This window comes from Tachypleus tridentatus, chromosome 10 (genome assembly GCF_004210375.1).
Source record: "Tachypleus tridentatus isolate NWPU-2018 chromosome 10, ASM421037v1, whole genome shotgun sequence".
Taxonomy (NCBI): domain Eukaryota; kingdom Metazoa; phylum Arthropoda; class Merostomata; order Xiphosura; family Limulidae; genus Tachypleus; species Tachypleus tridentatus.
The window spans coordinates 145,143,779-145,163,830 of record NC_134834.1 but is presented as its reverse complement, the minus strand read 5'-3'; the positions used below and the strand labels follow the sequence as shown (position 1 = coordinate 145,163,830).

Here is a 20,052-nt window from a genome sequence, read left to right as displayed (position 1 = left end):
TAGGAGTGTTTGATAGCTTTAAAACACATTGTTAAAACAATAGTTCTTTTAACAACATATATGAGCGTGATTCCTTGAAAGTTTAAGAATGCATTGTTAAAACAATAGTTCTTTTTAACAACATGAGCGGGATTCCTTGAAAGTTTAAGAATGCATTGTTAAAACAATAGTTCTTTTTAACAACATGAGCGGGATTCCTTGAAAGTTTAAGAAGGTATTGTTAAAACAATAGTTTTTAAACAACAAAGATGAGTAAGATTTCTTCACAGTTTAAGAATGCATTGTTAAAACAATAGTCTTTTTAATCAACTTTAGTGAAAGCCCTTAACAACTTAAAAACGTATTGTTAAAATAATCGCTTTTTTCATCAACATACAAGACACTTTGTTTTGAGTTCATCTCTTCCTACTATATTCCTAACAAATGAAAAAAATCTACTTTCGCGGTAATCTGTAGCAATCGAAAGAACTCCATTGTGTATGCTTTAGAAAACAACACACAACATGTTTTGTCAAATCAGGTTACATGTGTTGATATTGCAAATAAATATATACACATAAAATAATATGTGATGATATTGCAAACAAACACATACCATAAAGTTCCACTTGTTAATACTGCAAAAAAGTAGAAACAATAAATTTCCACATGTTAATATTGCAAACAAGCACATACAGAAAGTTTCGTGTATATTGCTATTGGAAGCAAATACATACAATAAAGCTACGTGTATTAATAATGCAAACAAATAGGTATAATAAAATTACTTGTGTTGAGATTTCAAACAAATACATACAATAAAATATCATGTGTTAATATGTTTACAGCCTGTTTTATCTCCTTTTCATGAACACAGTTCCTCAGAATTAGTTATCTTGTTGAACTGAGGAGATTCAGTTCGCATTTAAGACAGGTTATATAGATTTGCAAAACTTCTTAGAGTAATAGCATGCTAACCTTTGGGTTATCCTGTATATAAATTTGCTAACACTACTCGCGTTAATGCATTTATAGGCTTGTCATTTCCCCTTCTAGATGCTTCACATAACATGCTGTACGTTGACAGTAATGCCTGTCATCGAGAAAGCTGTTGTTGCTAAACACTTTTTATTTGGATTCTGCACTTTAAACACGTCCATTATATCACTTCGTGTTAATGAGTGTTGTACGTTTCTTGAAGTAACGTGGACACCTGTACTTATAACTGTGTCATTAGCAAGATTTATATTTCGTTAGTAGTGTATTACGTAGGAAGCATATTGCGAATTACTTAACCCTACTTTTTGAGAGTATGCTTCGACCTGTGCTTTTATAGATAGTACAAACTTCGTGTAACCTTTTCACAAGTTGCGTACAGTTTCTATGTATGTAGCATAAATTAGCCTTCAATAGCCAGACTTTTGATTTCTACACGTTTTTCATGTGTCATTTCTGTCATAGAAGAATTGATAGAAACAACCACACTACTGCTGGGTATAGTATGACTCTCTGTACGTTTATAGGTAATATTCTGGTATGTCACTGTCTGTTGGGTTTAATTACAACCAATCATAGCATAAACAATAAATACATCACTGTTTTCTGATGCAGTTTCTTTTAATACAATGGAGAGAAAGCAATCTCATAACATTTGCATTATATTTAGTTTCAATAATTCGTTCCAGCAAAGTAGCGTATACAAAGAAAGGTTGAAGTTCACCAGTTGGATTGCTCAGATAAATTACATTCAAGTCTGTATGTTACCTTTAAAAAAGGACATCAAGAGTAAACGTTTGCCACAGAGCACTAAAAGAAGGCGAACATATTCGCTCGCAAGATTTAATAAAATCAAACAAAATAGGCATTATACGAAACTGGGAACTTTCAGCATAAAGCGATTGTTTATTTTTATAGCAGACGTTTCCGAATGCAAACCTTTCCCACAACTAAACTGTCGTCAGTGGATGGTAATGACTAGCTGCCTTTCCTCTAGTCTAACACTATTAAATTAGGGACGGCTAGTGTATGTAGCCTTCGAGTAGCTTTTCGCGAATTCAAAACAAACCAAACCAAACCTGTTGTGGATAGCTACTAAACTATGACGCAACTAATTTCTGGTAACACTTATTAGATATTAATTCTTACTTTTCCATGCAATTATTCAATGAATTAGCTAAAACCTTAGTAATCCATAACCCTAAACCCAAGAACTTGGTAATCCATAATCATAAGTCCATTTTTATCGAAGCACAAGCAACTGAGATTTTGGTAATTCATATACTTAAGCCTGGTCTTAACGAGGAGTAAATAGCCGATATCTCGGTAATCCGAAATCCTAAGTTCATTTTTATCGAAGTAAAATCTACTGAAATTTTACTAATCCATAATCCTAACCCTAGTCTTAACAAAGGCCAACTAGCCGAGATTTTGATAATTCGTAGCACTAAGGACAAGCAGCCAAAATTTGGTAATCTATAATCCTAAGTCCCGTATTAGCGAAGAGGAAACGGACTAGACCTTGGTAATCTATAATCCTAAGTCCTGTCTTAGCGAAGAGGAAACAGACTAGACCTTGGTAATTCATAATCCTAAGTCCCGTCTTAGCGAAGAGGAAACAGACTAGACCTTGGTTATCTATAATCCTAAGTCCCGTTAGCGAAGAGGAAACAGACTAGACCTTGGTAATCTATAATAGTAAACCCAGTCTTAACGAAGACCAACTAGCCGAGATTTTGTTAATCCGTAGTACTAAGGACAAGCAGCCAAAATTTGATAATCTATAATCCTAAGTCCCATCTTAGCGAAGAGGAAACAGACTAGAAGTTGGTAATCCATAATCCAAAGTCTTGTCTTAGCGAAGAGGAAACAGACTAGACCTTGGTAATCCATAATCCTAAGCCTTGATAGACAAACACTCGTAATATTGATAATTCATGACCTTAAACCCAGTCTTAGAGAACAGTGAACACCTTGAAATACCTAGATAATATCACAAATCACTTTTCTTTATTATATTATTGTCATTTTATTACAGAAAAGCTAGAAATGTGGCTCTTAAAAGACATTGATGCAAGCTGTAGGTACTCGGCGTTTCTCAAACTTCGAATGAATCTCACAGAATTAATTGAGTTGCTGTTTTGTAGCAGAATACAAGCTGTTAAACTGCAACAGCTTAGTCGAGTGAACTGGTAAAAAATTTATAATTCAGTAGTAAAAATTAACGTTTAACTTCTTTGGTCAAGTAGAGTAGCAAATATTTTTTCCACATAATCATTAACCACATTCACCTAAGCCTACATTCTGTTTCATTTTCTCTGCTTAATCTAAATGTTACATAATTTTCTGCATCCTTTCCAGATGCTTCACTCTCAATGCTCTAATTTGACTGTAATACAATTCTCGTATCTGCCATCTAGAGCTTGGTATATCTTATTCCTAAGGACAAGCAGCCAAGATCTTCGTTATCCATAATCCTAAGTCCATTTTTATTTGGATTTTATTACTCACAAAAATTGGTTTTCTCTAACCCTATCTCAATTTTTGAGCTATCCTATTACACTAATCAGATCCAAAATACCTTCTCACAGATGATACCTGTTACTGTCCTGTTTCACCAATATCTTATTTATTAATATTTATTCTCTTAAACACTACTATAGCGAAATTTATCAGGCAATACTGTTGCAAGTAACTAAAAACAATAAATAATATATATTTATATCAGAGACAACGTGTTTACGCCTGTAAAACACACAAAAACACATTAATATATACCTATTATAGAATTTATGCCCATTTTATTAAGAAAAATATAGAAAAAAGATAAAAAATAGAAAAAAAACTGTTTCCGATGTATATACGTATATTCAAATAAACTCATAATTTATAAAGAAAAAGATCCCTCGATTAGTAACCATGAATACAGATTGTAACATGGATTTATCGTCTTCCACGACATTTGTAATAGCTTAGTTTTTAATCTGGAACTTAAAAGTAACTTTACAAATAGGAAAACAACTTAATATTTTAATGGAGATTAGGGCTCGTTTATTCGTAGAATTGCTGTCAGAAGTATAAAACACAAAATAAATGGTACAATAAAAAGTAAAGTGATACTGGTTGAATATACTTTAAAATGATTTTCAATTCATACTTTGGTTGGTAAACTTAGACTGCCTCATTTAGCTATACAGATCACAATGTCAGCCGAAGTGAGGATTGAAAATTGTTTTAAAGTATATCCAATTAATATTACTTTATTTGTTTGTGTACTTTTTATTGCACCACTTATTTTGTTTTGGATACTTATAATAATTCCACAAATAACCATAAATCCTTACTTTCCTTTGAATTAAATTTTATTTTCCTATCATTTATTTAGTTTTATATGTCCATGAAATGGACACAAGATCTATAAACTTCCAGTATAGCTGTATCCCAGATAGTTGTAACTCTTACAATAATTAAAACCACAGACACACATTTATAATATTTAATACTTACTTTGGTCCACTGATGTGTATAAAGTTGCCCAATCAGGGATTATATTGTGTGACTGATGTGTATAAAGTTTCCAAAGCAGGGATTATATTGTGTGATTGATGTGTATAAAGTTGCCCAAGCAGGGATTATATTGTGTGATTGATGTGTATAAAGTTGCCCAAGCAGGGATTATATTGTGTGATTTTGTTTTTCGTTACTTTTAAGTAGCAGGATCCCTGCTTAATTTTAAAATTAATAATTTTTATTTCTATTGTTTATTTATTTTTTGTTTAAACTATATACTGTAACTTTAGAAACTGTCACGTGTCTATTCATCAATATGCAGCGCTATCCATTGGGTTGAAAAGATAGTTCAATACGTGCTTATCTTTGCTATTTATACTATAACTGTATGTTGTATGTGTGTGTGAATTTTCATCAGAATATCAAAAGTGAATACCCACAGGCCAATTAAATAAGCTGGAGAAATCTTGTAGCGATAGTCGGAGCCGTCTAGGCACTAGCCCCACTAACGTGATTAGGTATGAAGATAATAGACGGAAAAGTTACTGTTTTAGAAACTTTTGAATTGCTATACCGGAAACGTTAACTGTTTTTTCGGCGTATTATTATTATACATGCGCGTAATATATCGTAAACAATACTCGGTTTTTCGTTCAGGAATTCGATAAGGTAGTTTTCGTTGAAAAATAACGTTAATAAAACTATTTACGAAATTAGAATACAACATAAAGCGTGATAAAACTAAATATTAGTTTGCCCATTTAGAAATAGCGTTACTCATAATGCTTGTATTTAATTGTTCTCACGCACTGCCAGATTATTGGTTATTGGTGACAAAGTGGTTGCAGTGCAAATTGGAAAATACACAATCCATTCTCCAAAATCTTCTCTTTGATAACACTTTACGTTTTTGTGGCTACTGTTTCGTTAACCTTCAATTTATTTTCTGTTTCTTTATCGCTTTTTTATTTTACTTTTTGAAGACAACGACTGTAGGTGGTATCAAGAAAATGTCACCACCAACGTCATTCACAGGAAGAAGACGAACACATCAGATAATAAAAACTGGACCAGTGGCCAAGGATAATTTTGATTGGCTTACGTCATAAAACACACTACGAATACGTATGTTGAAAAGAAATGATAAATACTTACATATAAAACACATTATGTCACTTACCTAGACGATCAGACATTCCAACGCTCCATCAGAATTAGTCCATTTTAATCCATCAGTTATTCCAAGATGGAAGTTCGTGCAGTAGGCATCATCGTCTTATTGATAGCCCTGACGATCCAGATGTTTCAATGTAGACCAACACAGGTGAGAAGCTTAGAGTAAAAAGGTTTTATTTTACTTTTTGGTTTACATAAATATGTAAAACTTATTACTCTGAAAACTAAAAAGAATGTTTGTAACATTCTTCATTAAATCAAATTGGTAAACCAAGATGACCTAGTTCAACAAGTGATCTCCTACTAATGAATTAGTTTATAAAGACTGTTTTGTATTGTTAGTTTAATACGTATTTAGGATAAATTTAAATATCATAAGCTGGCAAAACCCCATGAGATATTATTGGGATTACAGCCGAAAATATCGTTAACAGCGAGAGTACGTAGCTGGTAAAATAATGCATCCTAATCTTTATGAGTAGAAACGTGACAAACATTATTTATTTAGCTTTATTGAATACCAGGCTGACTTTTAGTTTTGCTCTGACTGTGAATTAAAATTAATTATTAATTTCATTATTCAATAAGTTCCATATTAATATTCATATGCATAGTGGACCTGTCTAGATCAAAAGATTCTGAAACGTCACTTAACAGTTGTTGTTGTTTTTTTCGTCCATGCTAATTTCCTCTGACATTAACCCTTGAACTATAAACAGATCATTCAGTTTGTGCAATAACATAAATAAATAAGACAAAACTATATTTAAAACAACATTATTTATCATAATAAGTACTTTCAAAACTCAAACACATAAGTAACTAAAACTTCACACCAGACCTCATTCAGTGGGGTGTTTTTTTACGTTTAATTTTTACACTTGTATAGAAAGTATCAATAACACCGAGCAAGTATTGATTATTGAATGTTGTGTTGAGGGCTAATAACGTATACTTTCTACACTTTCTCAGCTCACCAAATAATTTCCCACAGACTACCTCAGCTGTTTCTTTGTTTAATTCAACCACAAAGCTGCTCAATGAACTACTTGTGTTATGCACAACACGAATTTTAATATTATAACCCTTAAGCTTAATGATAATCCACCTTTAATAAAATAATAAGATTTTTATTACCGTCATCCGTGGACACTTCTTTCACCATTACGGACAAGAATTCCATAACTAACGACTGGAACTATTCAGCTCCTGTAATGTTATCGTCAAAAAAGGACAATTTATTTATTATTAAATGGAAATCTTTTGTTTTGTCTGTAAATAAAAAAGAAATTAAAAAATGACAATTTCAAGATAAGAATATTAAATCTGATATCGTGACTGTAAATGTAAAAATATTTAAGAACTGTAACAATAGTATGTAAAAAAGAAATTATATGGATATTGAAACAGGTGTTCCTAGCAGGTTTAGCGATACTGAAAATAAAAACTATTTATTAGATCCATTGGTTTGTTTTGTAATATCACATTTTTTTCTAATATATTTTTCTCTTCGTAACCGTAGTGCTAAATATATGTCCAATATTAATCCGGTACAACCTACTACAAACGATTCCATATTTGGTCATCACACCATTACTTACTTAATTTGTGTGATTCACTGTTAGAAGACTTCTTGATGACGAGAAACTCACTTGAAATAAAAATGTATCTCAGAAAGACTGGTATGCGTATTAAAACTTTCAAACTCTCTCTTTCTTAACCTGAAGATGACCTAGAAAGGTCGAAACGTTGTTCTCTCCTTATCAATAAAAATGTTAATACCAATACCAGCCGTTCTGAGATACATTTTGTTGGGAGACTTACAAACATCTGTTTGTTAAAATAGCAACAAAAAAACAAACAAGGCGTCAGTTTGATTGTTTGCATCGTAACCGGTAGTAGAAATATCTACTTTTCTTCCGGTTCCAACCAAATATTTTGCGACATCATTTCGTCATTTCCGGTACGTATACTATGACATCACAAAAAAGAACTTCTATCTGATGTGAGAGTGACGTAGCCTAGTGTCTGGCATGTGGTCTGGGAATCAAAGTATCCAAGATTTACGTCCAGTTGCCATGAGATGGCGCTTCGAAACAGTTTTGTAGGTTCACTAGATTGGTTTGGTTTGTTTTGAATTTCGCGCAAAGCTACACGAGAGCTATCTGCGCCCCTGACATAGCAGTGTAAGACTGGAGGGAAGGCAGCTAGTTATCACCATTCACCGCCAACTCTTGAGCTACTCTTTCACCAACGAATAGTGGAATTGACCGCCACATTATAGTGCTCCCACGGCTGAAAGGGCGAGCATGTTTGGTGTAACGGAGATTCGAATCTGCGACCGTCAGATTACGAGTCGAGTACTTTAACCACCTAGCCATGCCGGGCCAGTGCACTATATAAGTAACAGTTTAGTCAGGATAGTATAGCCAGATTGTAGTTGGAGGCGTGTACTATTAACGAGCTTCTTTGTTTCTATTCTATCGGTTCAGCATTCAAGACGACTCCTCCTTGAGTAGTTTTGTGCAAATATTCGGAGAAAATAAACTATGTTATAAGTAACTTTAAATTTAAAAGTAAAAATAAACGTTCAAATAAATAAGAATATTTTTGTACATATAAAGTGTCATTATTAAAAGAAAGAAAGCCACTGTTTTTCCTCAGTTAGAATATGCATTTTTGTAGAATTACATTTACAGAAGATCTTGAAAAGTCTTTTCTTCAGTTTTAATTGTTTAGTTATATTCCAATAATCTCTCAGTATTGTTAAAATTGGCCCGGCATGGCCAAGCGCGTAAGGCGTGAGACTCGTAATCCGAGGGTTGCGGGTTCGCGCCCGCGTCGCGCCAAACATGCCCGCACGCCCAGCCGTGGGGGCGTTATAATGTTACGGTCAATCCCACTATTCGGTGGTAAAAGAGTAACCCAAGAGTTGGCGGTGGGTGGTGATGACTAGCTGCCTTCCTTCTAGTCTTACACTACTAAATTATGGACGGTTCGGTGCAGTGGGCTAACAACCTACTCACTTAAATACCGGTTGAAGAATCTGCAAGCGAGTGCGGCCCTATGTTCCTTGATGGAATCGAGAGGTGAATGAATGAATGAATTGTTAAAATTGAGATTAAATATCTATATATCCATAAATGTTACAAAAATACACAAGCTTTCATAGGATGTCCTAACTTTTTCACATGACTGTATGTAGATACTGTATACATTATTTATTCAAACTACAAACCCCTATTTTGGTTCCATGCTGTTGTTACCTGGGATTACATTTGGTGAAGCCAAAATATGGATTTGTAGTTTGAATAAATAATGTCGAGATTCTCTCCAGCTAGCCATATTTGTTTACGTTTTGTAGCTCCCCTAAGGCGCAGTGCCGTGTCTGTAGACTTATAAAGCTAGAAAATGGGTTTCGATAGTTGTGATGGGAGGAGCACAAATAGCCCATTCTGTAGCTATGTGCTTAAACCACAATTTTTTTTTTACAAGCCTTATTTGAAGGTTTTTAAATTTCCAGTTTTTATCTTCTTTCCTGGCTGCTTTTTTTGCTCAACTTAGCTAGTAGATACCCGATATGGTTCATGATGATTTACTGTAGTTGTTGACTATTTGATCGCATTAGTTTGAGATGTAAAATGTTAAACTGCAGCTGAATATTATTATGGAGGTTTGTTTGAGAATATAGTAAGCATTTATGGTTTCTATGTACCTAAGATATCTATTTATAACACACGAGAATCGGTTTTAGTTTGTTTGTAGTTACATAACGAAACATATGTGCTCTGCCATCACAGGTACCAAAACCCGGTTTCTTACTTTAGAAATTCGCGGATATTCCGCTATGCCACTAGGGAGCCATAGCAACTGGTAAATACATGCCAAGACTAAGACACAACTCTCACTAAGCACGCATAAAATTGTACCGGTAGAAAAGTCGACTTTTCAAATAAAACACATACGTCTAAAGCATCGCTTTCAAAAAATAGTTGTGTTTTTTAAAGTAATTATTCAACGAATGTATTTAATAAAAGTTAATAATATGTGTATTATTTCTAGTCGCAGAATCACAGAATAGGTATTTTTTGTTGTTGTTCAAGTAGAAACGTTTAGCTTATAGCTCCATCTCTTGACCGATTTGAAATTTAATTACAGCCATGGCTATCAAAGATTCCATTTTGTTTTTTCCCTCCTTCACTTCATATGGCCCGGCATGGCCAGGTGGTTAATGCACTCGACTCGTAATTCGAGGATCTCGAGTTTGAATCCCCGTCACACCAAAAATGCTTCCTTTTAGCCGTGGGGACGTTATAATGTTACGGTCAAACCCACATTCGTTGGTAAAAAGAGTAGCCCAAGAGTTGGCGGTGGGTGGTGATGACTAGTCGCCTTCCCTCTAGTTTTACACTGCTAAATTAGGGACGGCTAGCGCAGATAGCCCTCGTGTAGGTTTGCGCGAAATTCAAAACAAACCAAAAGTTACCAATTGTAATTAATGTTTTATACACTATAGTGTAAAATACATTGATTATCCATATGTTACAGTAAAGTAATGTTCATCTATCACTGGCTTGTAATTCCTTCTTAACCCTGTACTTAAGGTTTTTAAAGGAACACCACATATTTGAAATAAATTTCTCTCCAAGGTGTTATAATAACATCGTCTACATTAAAATTGTGTTTTATTGCTTATACAAAATATAGAAGAAACACGTCGACTTTTCATTAACCCTAAAACCTTCCCAGCACTTTATTTAGTATTTTACAAGGAGTTTTGGGTGAAATATATCAAGTTGTTTTTGTTGTAGGCTGGAACTGATTTTTGAGCTGATTTTATTTTCCTTGTAAGTCTAACATGTGCGCTTTACTGAGCATTTATATACGTGTGCAGCCTTAGCAGTCAGTACTAGAGGTGTTAAAGTGTTGTTTGAAATGAATATTTAAAATGTTTCTTGCTCTTTGCGTTTCATTGGGATTTAATGTAATTACTTGCCATTCCTATTATGAACCACTGTCGTGTTTCATGATAGGTATAAATGCTGAGGCAGCCGTGAATAAAGTAACTGCTCTGAAACTATATATAACTATTTACACAATATTACAAACTTCATCCTGATCCAAAGATTCTCATTCTGTGATACCAGTACCACTGGTGGTACTTAAAGCTAATGTCGGTTGTGCGTGACAGAATTAATGTAAAAATTATAAAGTTTGTAACAAGCCCAATTTGTAGACGTATAGAAATAAAAGCGAATATCTACACCCATCTCTAAATCTTCCATGAACAAACCCATTAGTCTGGGTGTGACGACAGAAATTTTACCATGTAAGTTTCGATAAACGATATTTACACATTCATCAAGTGTGCTATACTAAACTATATTTACACATTCATAAAAGTGCTACAAAAGATAGTTGTGAGTTTAGTGGTTATAAAGCATGACCCTTATAAAAGTACGTTGACATGACAGAAACCCGTATGAAACAGCAAACCAGCTTGTTGAATGTTTCAGCAGAATAAGGCCTTTCGTTAAAATTGGCTAAATATACCGATATGTGTATGTAGTTTTAACATGAATCGGTCTTCAAACCAAAATATTGCTGTGGAGACAAAAGACGTGAAATTTCAAAAAATGAAGTCTCTGATGATCTTCATAGATACTTATAAATCAATCCGCACAGTGAAAACCCAATTACGAAAGAGAATCCTTCAACCCCTCAATCCTTTCCTCCCAAAAACTACGTTGCTATAAAGCTGAACATACCTTCTAGCAGCTATTTTTATTGGAAACGTAACTGAATAAACTGAGGTCGTCACAGAAATCCCATTCTTCCACATACCTATCAAATCCTCCCATATAGCTTTACTGAATGTATTTGCTTTTAGTCTACTTAAAAATTAGGTCTTGGACGTCGATGCCCACACACAGTGGTATAAAAATTTCTCAAAATATCTGACCTAATTTAATATAAGAACTTGATACAATAGGAAACCCAGTATCATAAATAATATGTAATCACGACAGTCAAATTGGGTGTGATCAACAGAAATAATAAAATTCCAAAACGTAACACTTAAAAAATTATATTAAGTGTGACTGACCCATAGTGAATTCTGTATATTCATTTTCAGCGTATCTTGGTTTGACATTTTATTTGAAGAGACAATATTGCATAAACGTATTAAAATAAAGCGGTTATTTCTTTGCATAACGTAAGTCACAGATCCAAATAATAACAGTGTATTAAAGTTTAATATATATGTAAAAACGGCTCGTTTCGATTGAGAAAAATTTTTACGTAGAGAAGCGAACAACGTTTCGACCTTCTTCGGTCAACGTCAGGTTCACAAAGAAAGAAAGAGGTAACTGACCGGAAGCTGAACACATGTTTGAAAGGGGTTGTGTAACTGAGTGTCGGAATGTAGAGGGCGTGCTTAGATGTTTGAATATATAATTTTATATTATTTACTTTATTATTATTATTCATTATATTATTTTTCATATAGGTATAAAGGTGTTCCTTTGTATTGGTTTATTTTGGGCTTGAGTTGTTGTATAAGTAAGGCTTCTTTAATTTTGCGTTTGTTTATGTTTGTTTCTTTATTCAGTATTTAGGTGCTTTCTATGGTTATTGTTGCGTTTATTTGACTTGCAGTGTTCGAAAACATGTGAAGGTGACTTTTTGTTTTTTGAATCTGGTTTCCATTTTGCTACTTGTTTCTCCAATATAAAAGTCGTGGCAGTTATCACATTGTGTTTTATAAATAATGTTGGTGTGGTGTTTGTCAGTGTAGTTTTTACTTAGTATAGACCTCAGTTTTGTGCCTGGTTTTTGAATAAATTTGGTATTAACTGGAATGTCATATTTTGTTATTGGTTTTTGCCAGATGTTGGTTATTTTCTGCTGATGTCGGGAAAATATGGTATGCAGCAGTATATGGTTTTGTGATTTTTTGAATCGTGAGGTATATTTACTTTTATTGGTTGATTTTGCTTTCTGTCTAGGTGTGTGCGTATAAAACATTATACTATCCTCATCAGTTAATTTTATGGCTGTGTTTATTTGGTTTCTTAGTATGTTGAGTTTTTGTTTTGTTTCATGTGCTGAGTCCCAAGGAATGTATAGTCCAATATGGGTGATTTTTTGGTGGATTTCTGTTTCAAATTGTGTATCAGTTCTTGTAATTTTGAGGTTAAGAAATAATATTTGATTGCTTTCTTCTTGTTCACATGTAAAGCTGATGTTGGGATGTATAGCGTTAATGTGATTGAAAAAATTAAGTGTGTGTTCTGTAGATGTGAATTCCGCAATCGTGTCATCTACATATCTGTACCAGTATAGTGGTTGATGTAATCCTGTGTTAATTGCTTGTGTTTCAACTTGTGTCACAAAAATATTGGCTAGAACTGGTGATACTGGGTTGCCCATGCTTAGGCCATTTCTTTGTATATAGTTGTGGTTGTTGAACATAAAGTCAAATAAACACAACAATAACCATAGAAAACACTCAAATACTAAATAAAGAAACAAACATAAACAAACGCAAAATTAAAGAAGCCTTACTTATACAACAACTCAAGCCCAAATAAACCAATACAAAGGAACACCTTCATACTTATATTAAAAATAATATAATAAATAATAATAATAAAATAAATAATATAAAATTATATATTCAAACATCTAAGCACGCCCTCTACATTCCGACACTCTGTTACACAACCCCTTTCAAACATGTGTTCAGCTTCCGGTCAGTTACTTCTTTCTTTATTTGTGAACCTGACGATGACCGAAGAACGTAAAAACATTTCTCAACCCAAACGAGTCGTTTTACGTATATATTTTTTCTCTACAAGTGTGTTTTCTCGACATCACTGTGTATTAAAGTTTTTTGACGAACAAATTTTCAGTACATGAAACAAAATAAGCAGTAATTTATGTTTTGTTATTGTTAATTTCAGAATATTCGGCACAACAGAGTTTTCAGCATTGCTTTCTCTAAGCTCTATAGATTATTACATCAAAGAACCAGTAGTCCTAGCAAGTTTTCAAGGTTTTTAGAATCATCCAATGAAGGAACAATTATTCAGTCTTTGGACCCTCTAAGTGGAAAAATCGTTGTTAAAAGATCACTAAATAATTTAAATGGAGATCGCTTTGGCAGTTATACTTTAACTGGAGGAGGCCCTTTTGTCATATCACCAGAATCTCTTAGAGTAGGCTTTCTTGCAAGACCCGTGGATACATTAAATGAAGGCATTAACGTTAGGTCACTGGATCCTCTAAAACATGACGTCGTCAACATATCCGTAGATTCTTCAACCGGAGGTGGTGTTAATAGATTTTCGAGTCTAGAAAAGATCATGGTCAAATCACCTAAAAAATCAACAATGTCTTCAAACTTCAATAGAAATCCATCAAGGCTAGGAAAAGTATAACATCCCTATGGAAGACTGTCTCGAAGTCCTTTAGAGAAAACATATTCTGAAAATAAATGTAATTATTTCTTCTGATATTTTTCTCGATGCTCTGACACAAACTGATAACTCGAAGTAACATCCGTTATAGATTTTAATAAAGATATCAAAAAGAAAAGTTATAATGTGAACTGCCTGAATATACAAGTGATATGTACAATATAACTTAGTGTTAGATATTTAGATCATATTTAAAGTAATCAATCAAACTTTTACAAGTGAGAATTGGTGTTGTTTTAATCAGCACGAGCAAGATTTAAAATTTTACAATGTATTTTGAAATGTTCCTCTTAATTTTGACGTGCTATATTCAATGAAACAACAAAACTAGAAGTCTGTATAAAACATTTAACTATAATTATTTCTAATTTATGTTAGACGAAAAATTGTTTGGCTTGTTTTAAATTTGCTCAAAACTACACGAAGGCTATCAGCGCTAGGTAGTAGTCTCTAATTTAGTATTTGAGGACTAGAAGTAAGGCAGCTAGTCATCGCCACCCACTGCCAACTCTTGGACTACTCTTTTACTAATATATAGTAGCATTGACAATCACATTATAACGCCTCCACGACTGAAAAGGCGAGCATATTTGGTGTGACGGGGATTCGAGCCTGCAACCCTCAGATTACGAGTCGAGTGCCTTAATCGCCTGGCCACGCCAGGCCTAGGATCTTGAAATGACCTTCCTTATTTGGTGTCTATTTGCATGAAACGTTATTCACTGATGACCAAGAAAAAGTGGTGGTTTATTTTTCAATTTCGCGTAAAGCTACACAAGGGCTGTCTGCGCTAGCCGTCCCTAATTTAGCAGTGTAAGACCAGAGGGAAGGCAGCTAGTCATCACCACCTACCGCCAACTATTGGGCTACTCTTTTGCCAACAAATAATGAGACTGGCTGTAACATTATAACGCTCCCACGGCTGAAAAGGTGAGCATGTTCGGTGGGACGCGGGTTTGAGCCCTCGACCCTCAGATTGCGAGTCGAGCACCCAAACCATCTGGACATGCCGTGCTCGCCGTAGATGTCGAAGCTCAAATTCTAGCATTATGAATCCTCAAGCTCACCACAAAGCTAAATAAAAACTGTTGATTAAATAATATATGAAATATCATGCTGCTTTGAATTTAAAAAAACAATATTTTTCACAAACGATTTTTTCTGAAGCAAACCCACACTGGGTTACCTACTATGTCCACCACAGGAAATCGAACTCTCGATTTTAGAGTTTTTAATCAATAGTCTTACTACTATTCCATTGAGTAAAATTAATGGGAAAAGATCGTATGTTTGTTTTTAGAGCACAGCCACATTGGTGTACCTACTTGTCTGGAGCAAGGAATCAAACCCCCTCGAATTATATCGTTGTTACTCTATAGACTTATCACTAGCAAACCGGGAAATAAACAGGTTTAATTAAGTTTTTAATCCTAAAAGTTTTAGATGCCGACAACATTCTTTAATAATACTTTTCCGAAATTTGTGCAAATAACTGAATGGCACCTTATAGAGTAAACCTTTGGTTCAGGCATAATAGTTCCTAGTTCTGAACTATGGCCCGCCCAGAATAAGGCCAATCAACTTGCAAGACCCTCTACCTGAATGTTAACCCCATTCGAAAGCCCTACAGCGCATCCACAGCCAAAAGTTAACCCTACTTCCTTCGATTTCCAGTTTCGTGCACGAATCACTAGACCATGCTCGGACAATGCTCTTGTTGATTGTTTACTACGTTTCAAAGCTGTGTACCTTTCTATTATCCTAAACCAAAACAGCAAGCATAGCTTTCTGCACCGAGATAGTATATTAATCCTAAAATTTATCTTACTCGATAGTTTTCTGACTAAACATCTTCAGGATTGCCAGATGATCTTTTTGGATTTTACCAAGTAATTTCTCCCCCGCCAGTACAGCGGTAAGTCTACGGATTTACAACGCTAAAATTAAGGGTTCGATTCCCCTCGATAGGTTCAACAGGTACTCCGATGTAGCTTTGCTATAAGAAACACACAAACACGCCAAATAATTTTCTAAAAATTACCGAAAATTCTTGGATTTTACCAAATTAAATAAAAAAAACATGTAACTAACCTTATATTATTAAAAAATTGGTGTTTTTTCTTCTTCATTGGCATACAACTTAGTTTCCTTCATGTTTTTTTGCAGACATTTTCAGACAGTTATCATTCTTTACATGTGTTTTCTAAAAGATTTTTGCCATATAATAAGGCATTTAGTGTTTCCGTATTCAGCTGGGAATGATTTTTTACCTTTACAATGTTTACAAAAAAGAACAGCCTTTTTGCTGCAGCTGAAGAATGAGGCAATGATACTAAGTATATAATTAATTTGTAGATAATTGGGAAACGAAATTTATCTCGACATATTTCTTGAGAACTATAATGCCAGTATTTCTCTGGTTCTGAAATTTCATTCTCTCACAAAGTTAACTCTCATCATTCTCTATTGATATCTTCATACTCTTCTTCCTCAATAATATCAGGAAATTTCATGGCCAATGAGATAGATAATTGATTGTGGCTGTCCTTTAGACACATATTCTGGACCTAAAGCTTCAAATAGCTGTAAATACGTGAACACACCAGATGATACAAACCGTTTGTACATTTCTTTGTTTAATTTGACATAAAATTTCAATTTTTTAAACTGAAATTCTTCGAGTTCTTGGGTTTGGATTTTGGTTCCGGAAAGATACTTTCAATTCTTGCTCCACGCTATATTTCACTTCAGGGAAGGTAAACTGAAGAACCATTTATGTTAACCTTCGATATATCTACATCTTTTAGTATTTCTTTTTTTAATAAGATTACCAAGGATACCTTTCATACTACTGTTGATGGAGTCACGTAGCCTATGAATTCTGAAGCTCTGAGCTTGAAACTCTAAGTTTTTTTTTTATTTACACATGGCAGAATAAAAGTTAGAAATGCAAAGTACATATTTACAGTTGGACTTTGTATACCTTCTTGTATTGTAAATGCTACAGTCATCCCATCTTCTAATGCTGCTGAAGAAAAAAAATAAAACAAGTGCTGGCCATTCATTCAGTAGTCTTTCTAACACTTATATTTTGCACATTCAAATAATCTCTTTGAACTGTTTGACAAATGTTAATAAATGTTTCTAGTCAGCTTCTCTAAGGAAGTTGGAAGTTCAGAATATGCATAGGATGCACATAAATGCATCGAATGACATACATAACCTTATACAAAGAGATATGGCACTTTCTGCTTTAGAACACTTTGAGCACCACTTTTTGACCACATCATTACACTTGCATAGTCTATCAGATTTTTAAATGAGATTCCATGTTTATTAAACAAAATTACTATAGAATTGTAAATGTCTTGGGCAGAAAAGCAGTTGACTTCCAAAAAAGTTAAAAACTTGTCAAATGTTTTTTTAAACATGACTATCATAAAATCTAGCTATTAGAGCAAGTTGTTTTGTAGATACCTCTGTACTTTCATCAATAATTAATGAAAATTTAATATTCTTTAACTGTGCTATAAGAATTTCCAAGTATTCCTCACCAATGATATTACGATAAATAGCTGTTCCTTTTGTTCTTGTACTTTTACTTCCCTTAGAAATTTTAGAATTAGATCATGCATTAGACAGAAAGCTGATCTAGTATTGAAATGAGGAGATTGTGTTCTGCCACAAACGCACACATTTTCAGTCCAGTAAAAACCACTTGAGACATGCTACATGAAGAAGTTGAAGGTCGTAAGAAATTAGTTACTTTAGAAGTCTCGGCACTTGCTTTAAAATTTTACATGTTTTCACTGTCAAGATGTTTCTCATATATGGTAACACTCCCAAATAAGTCACAACTGCATATTTTACAAAACGACTTATTTACGTTTTTCGAACTTCGACTAAAACAACTAAATTTAGATAATTAGGCCATTTTTGTGGCAACTAACGTTTCTGTTCGTAACTAGGCCTATGCAGGACTTTCTATTAAATCAACTCCTTTTCAATCCTTTTCTCAGCCATTATGATCTGTGGGTTAGATTAAATGTAAATTAAGTAAAATTATAAAAATCAAACAAAACACAAATTTAAAATTAAACAATGCACTGTAAACGAATACTGACATTCACGAGTCACAACTCACCAAATCATAACAACAGCTACAATACATGAAAACAAGACTAAAAGAGGCACTGGTGGATCATCATTGTCTGAAATTATCTTGCGCCTGCGCAATGAGTCCTTATAAAGCATATTCAAACATTTAGACGTAAAACTCGCCCTTATAAAGTATTATCACAAGGTCAAATTTCACGTAAAGGGGCAATAAATTTGAAAATCTTTTATTGGCCATGCAACAGGTAAATTAGCAAAATCTACTAAATTTCATGGAGGTTTTACCAAATTCGGCAACCTTGAACACCTCAAAGCAGCGTCTCCCAAGGTCTGGAGCGTCCTCTTCCAAGAGACGCAAATGATTAGGGTAGAATCAATGGTGCAAAATTAAGTGCTTTAATATATTTTATTGATAAAAAAGTAATATGTAGTTGCTAAAATGCATAGAATGTTTTGATGTGTATCAGTGCATTGCATCTAGTCACTTAACTCATTCTTTCTTCATTTAAAAATCAAGGGTGCACACGAGAAACGATATTTATTAATGGGGACGTGGGTGAAATATATTTGGGAAACGTTGCTTTAAAGCACGCTAACTTAGTTAAAAATATTGAATTATTATCATCTTTTCTACGAAACACATTTATTCTCATCTAACTGGCATGACTCGTGGTTAGAACACCAGACTCCTAATCTGAATGTATTGGCCTTGGATTCTGTCCCCTCGAACGTACTCGCCTTATAACGCTTCAACGGCTGATAAGGAGGTATGCTATAACACAAGACGATAATCATCGCTAAAAAAAAAAAAAAAAAAGAGTTGCTCAAGGGTTAGCGATGTGCCTTTCCTCCAGTTTATGATAGCAAAATTAGGGACAGCTAGGACGTACAAACCTCGTGTAGTTTTGGCTAAATTAAAAATGAATTAAGTCAGATATTAAATACCTAAATCATTAGTTGAAAACAAATAAAAGATTGAGCATATTTTTCCATGTATACGTTTTATTTTGTTTTTGTTTTTCTTTGCAGGAAGAGAAATTATATCAACTGAAGTTAGACAGACAATCTTTTCTTTTGTATTCTTCCAGAAAACCATCAGAAATTGGAGTATTGAATCACGTGGCATACTAAGTAAAACTATATCCAGTTAAGACTATTTGCAGACATTATTAGTTCAACTAAAAAGTATATTGATATTATAAATATCGTTATATATTTTCAAGTAAAATACTTTTTATTACAATGTTTAGTGTTTAAATTTTCGTTAAAATATTTCGTATGAATTATCATACCAACATTTTATATTCCAATACTAAAAAATCTCCACCACCATTCACTAATCTTTAAAGTATCTTTAGTGTGTACTACGTGTGATGTTACTTCACAATAAAACTAGTATTTAACTCTTTAGTGTGTACTACGTGTGATGTTACTTCACAATAAAACTGGTATTTAGCTCTTTAGTGTGTACTACGTGTGATGTTACTTCACAATAAAACTGCTACTTAACTCTTTAGTGTGTACTACGTGTGATGTTACTTCACAATAAAAATGGTACTTAACTCTTTGGTGTGTAGTACGTGTGATGTTACTTTACAATAAAACTGGTATTTATCTCTTTAGTGTGTACTACGTGTGATGTTACTTCACAATAAATTGGTATTTAGCTCTTTAGTGTGTACTACGTGTGATGTTGTTTCACAATAAAACTGGTACTTAACTCTTTAGTGTGTACTACGTGTGATGTTACTTCACAATAAAAGTGGTACTTAACTCTTTAGTGTGTACTACG

The 20,052-nt window shown here is 33.7% G+C and overlaps 1 protein-coding gene across 1 annotated transcript; it reads left to right on the top strand.

Annotated features, from left to right (window-relative positions):
• The first annotated feature begins 5,660 nt into the window (after positions 1-5,660).
• On the top strand, positions 5,661-19,684 carry LOC143228232 (uncharacterized). The gene is made up of 3 exons (XM_076459525.1): positions 5,661-5,809; positions 13,629-14,163; positions 19,290-19,684. Exons 1-2 carry the CDS (start codon positions 5,732-5,734, stop codon positions 14,103-14,105), a joined length of 555 nt encoding a protein of 184 aa, XP_076315640.1. The 5' UTR covers positions 5,661-5,731; the 3' UTR covers positions 14,106-14,163; positions 19,290-19,684.
• Positions 19,685-20,052: the final 368 nt, after the last annotated feature.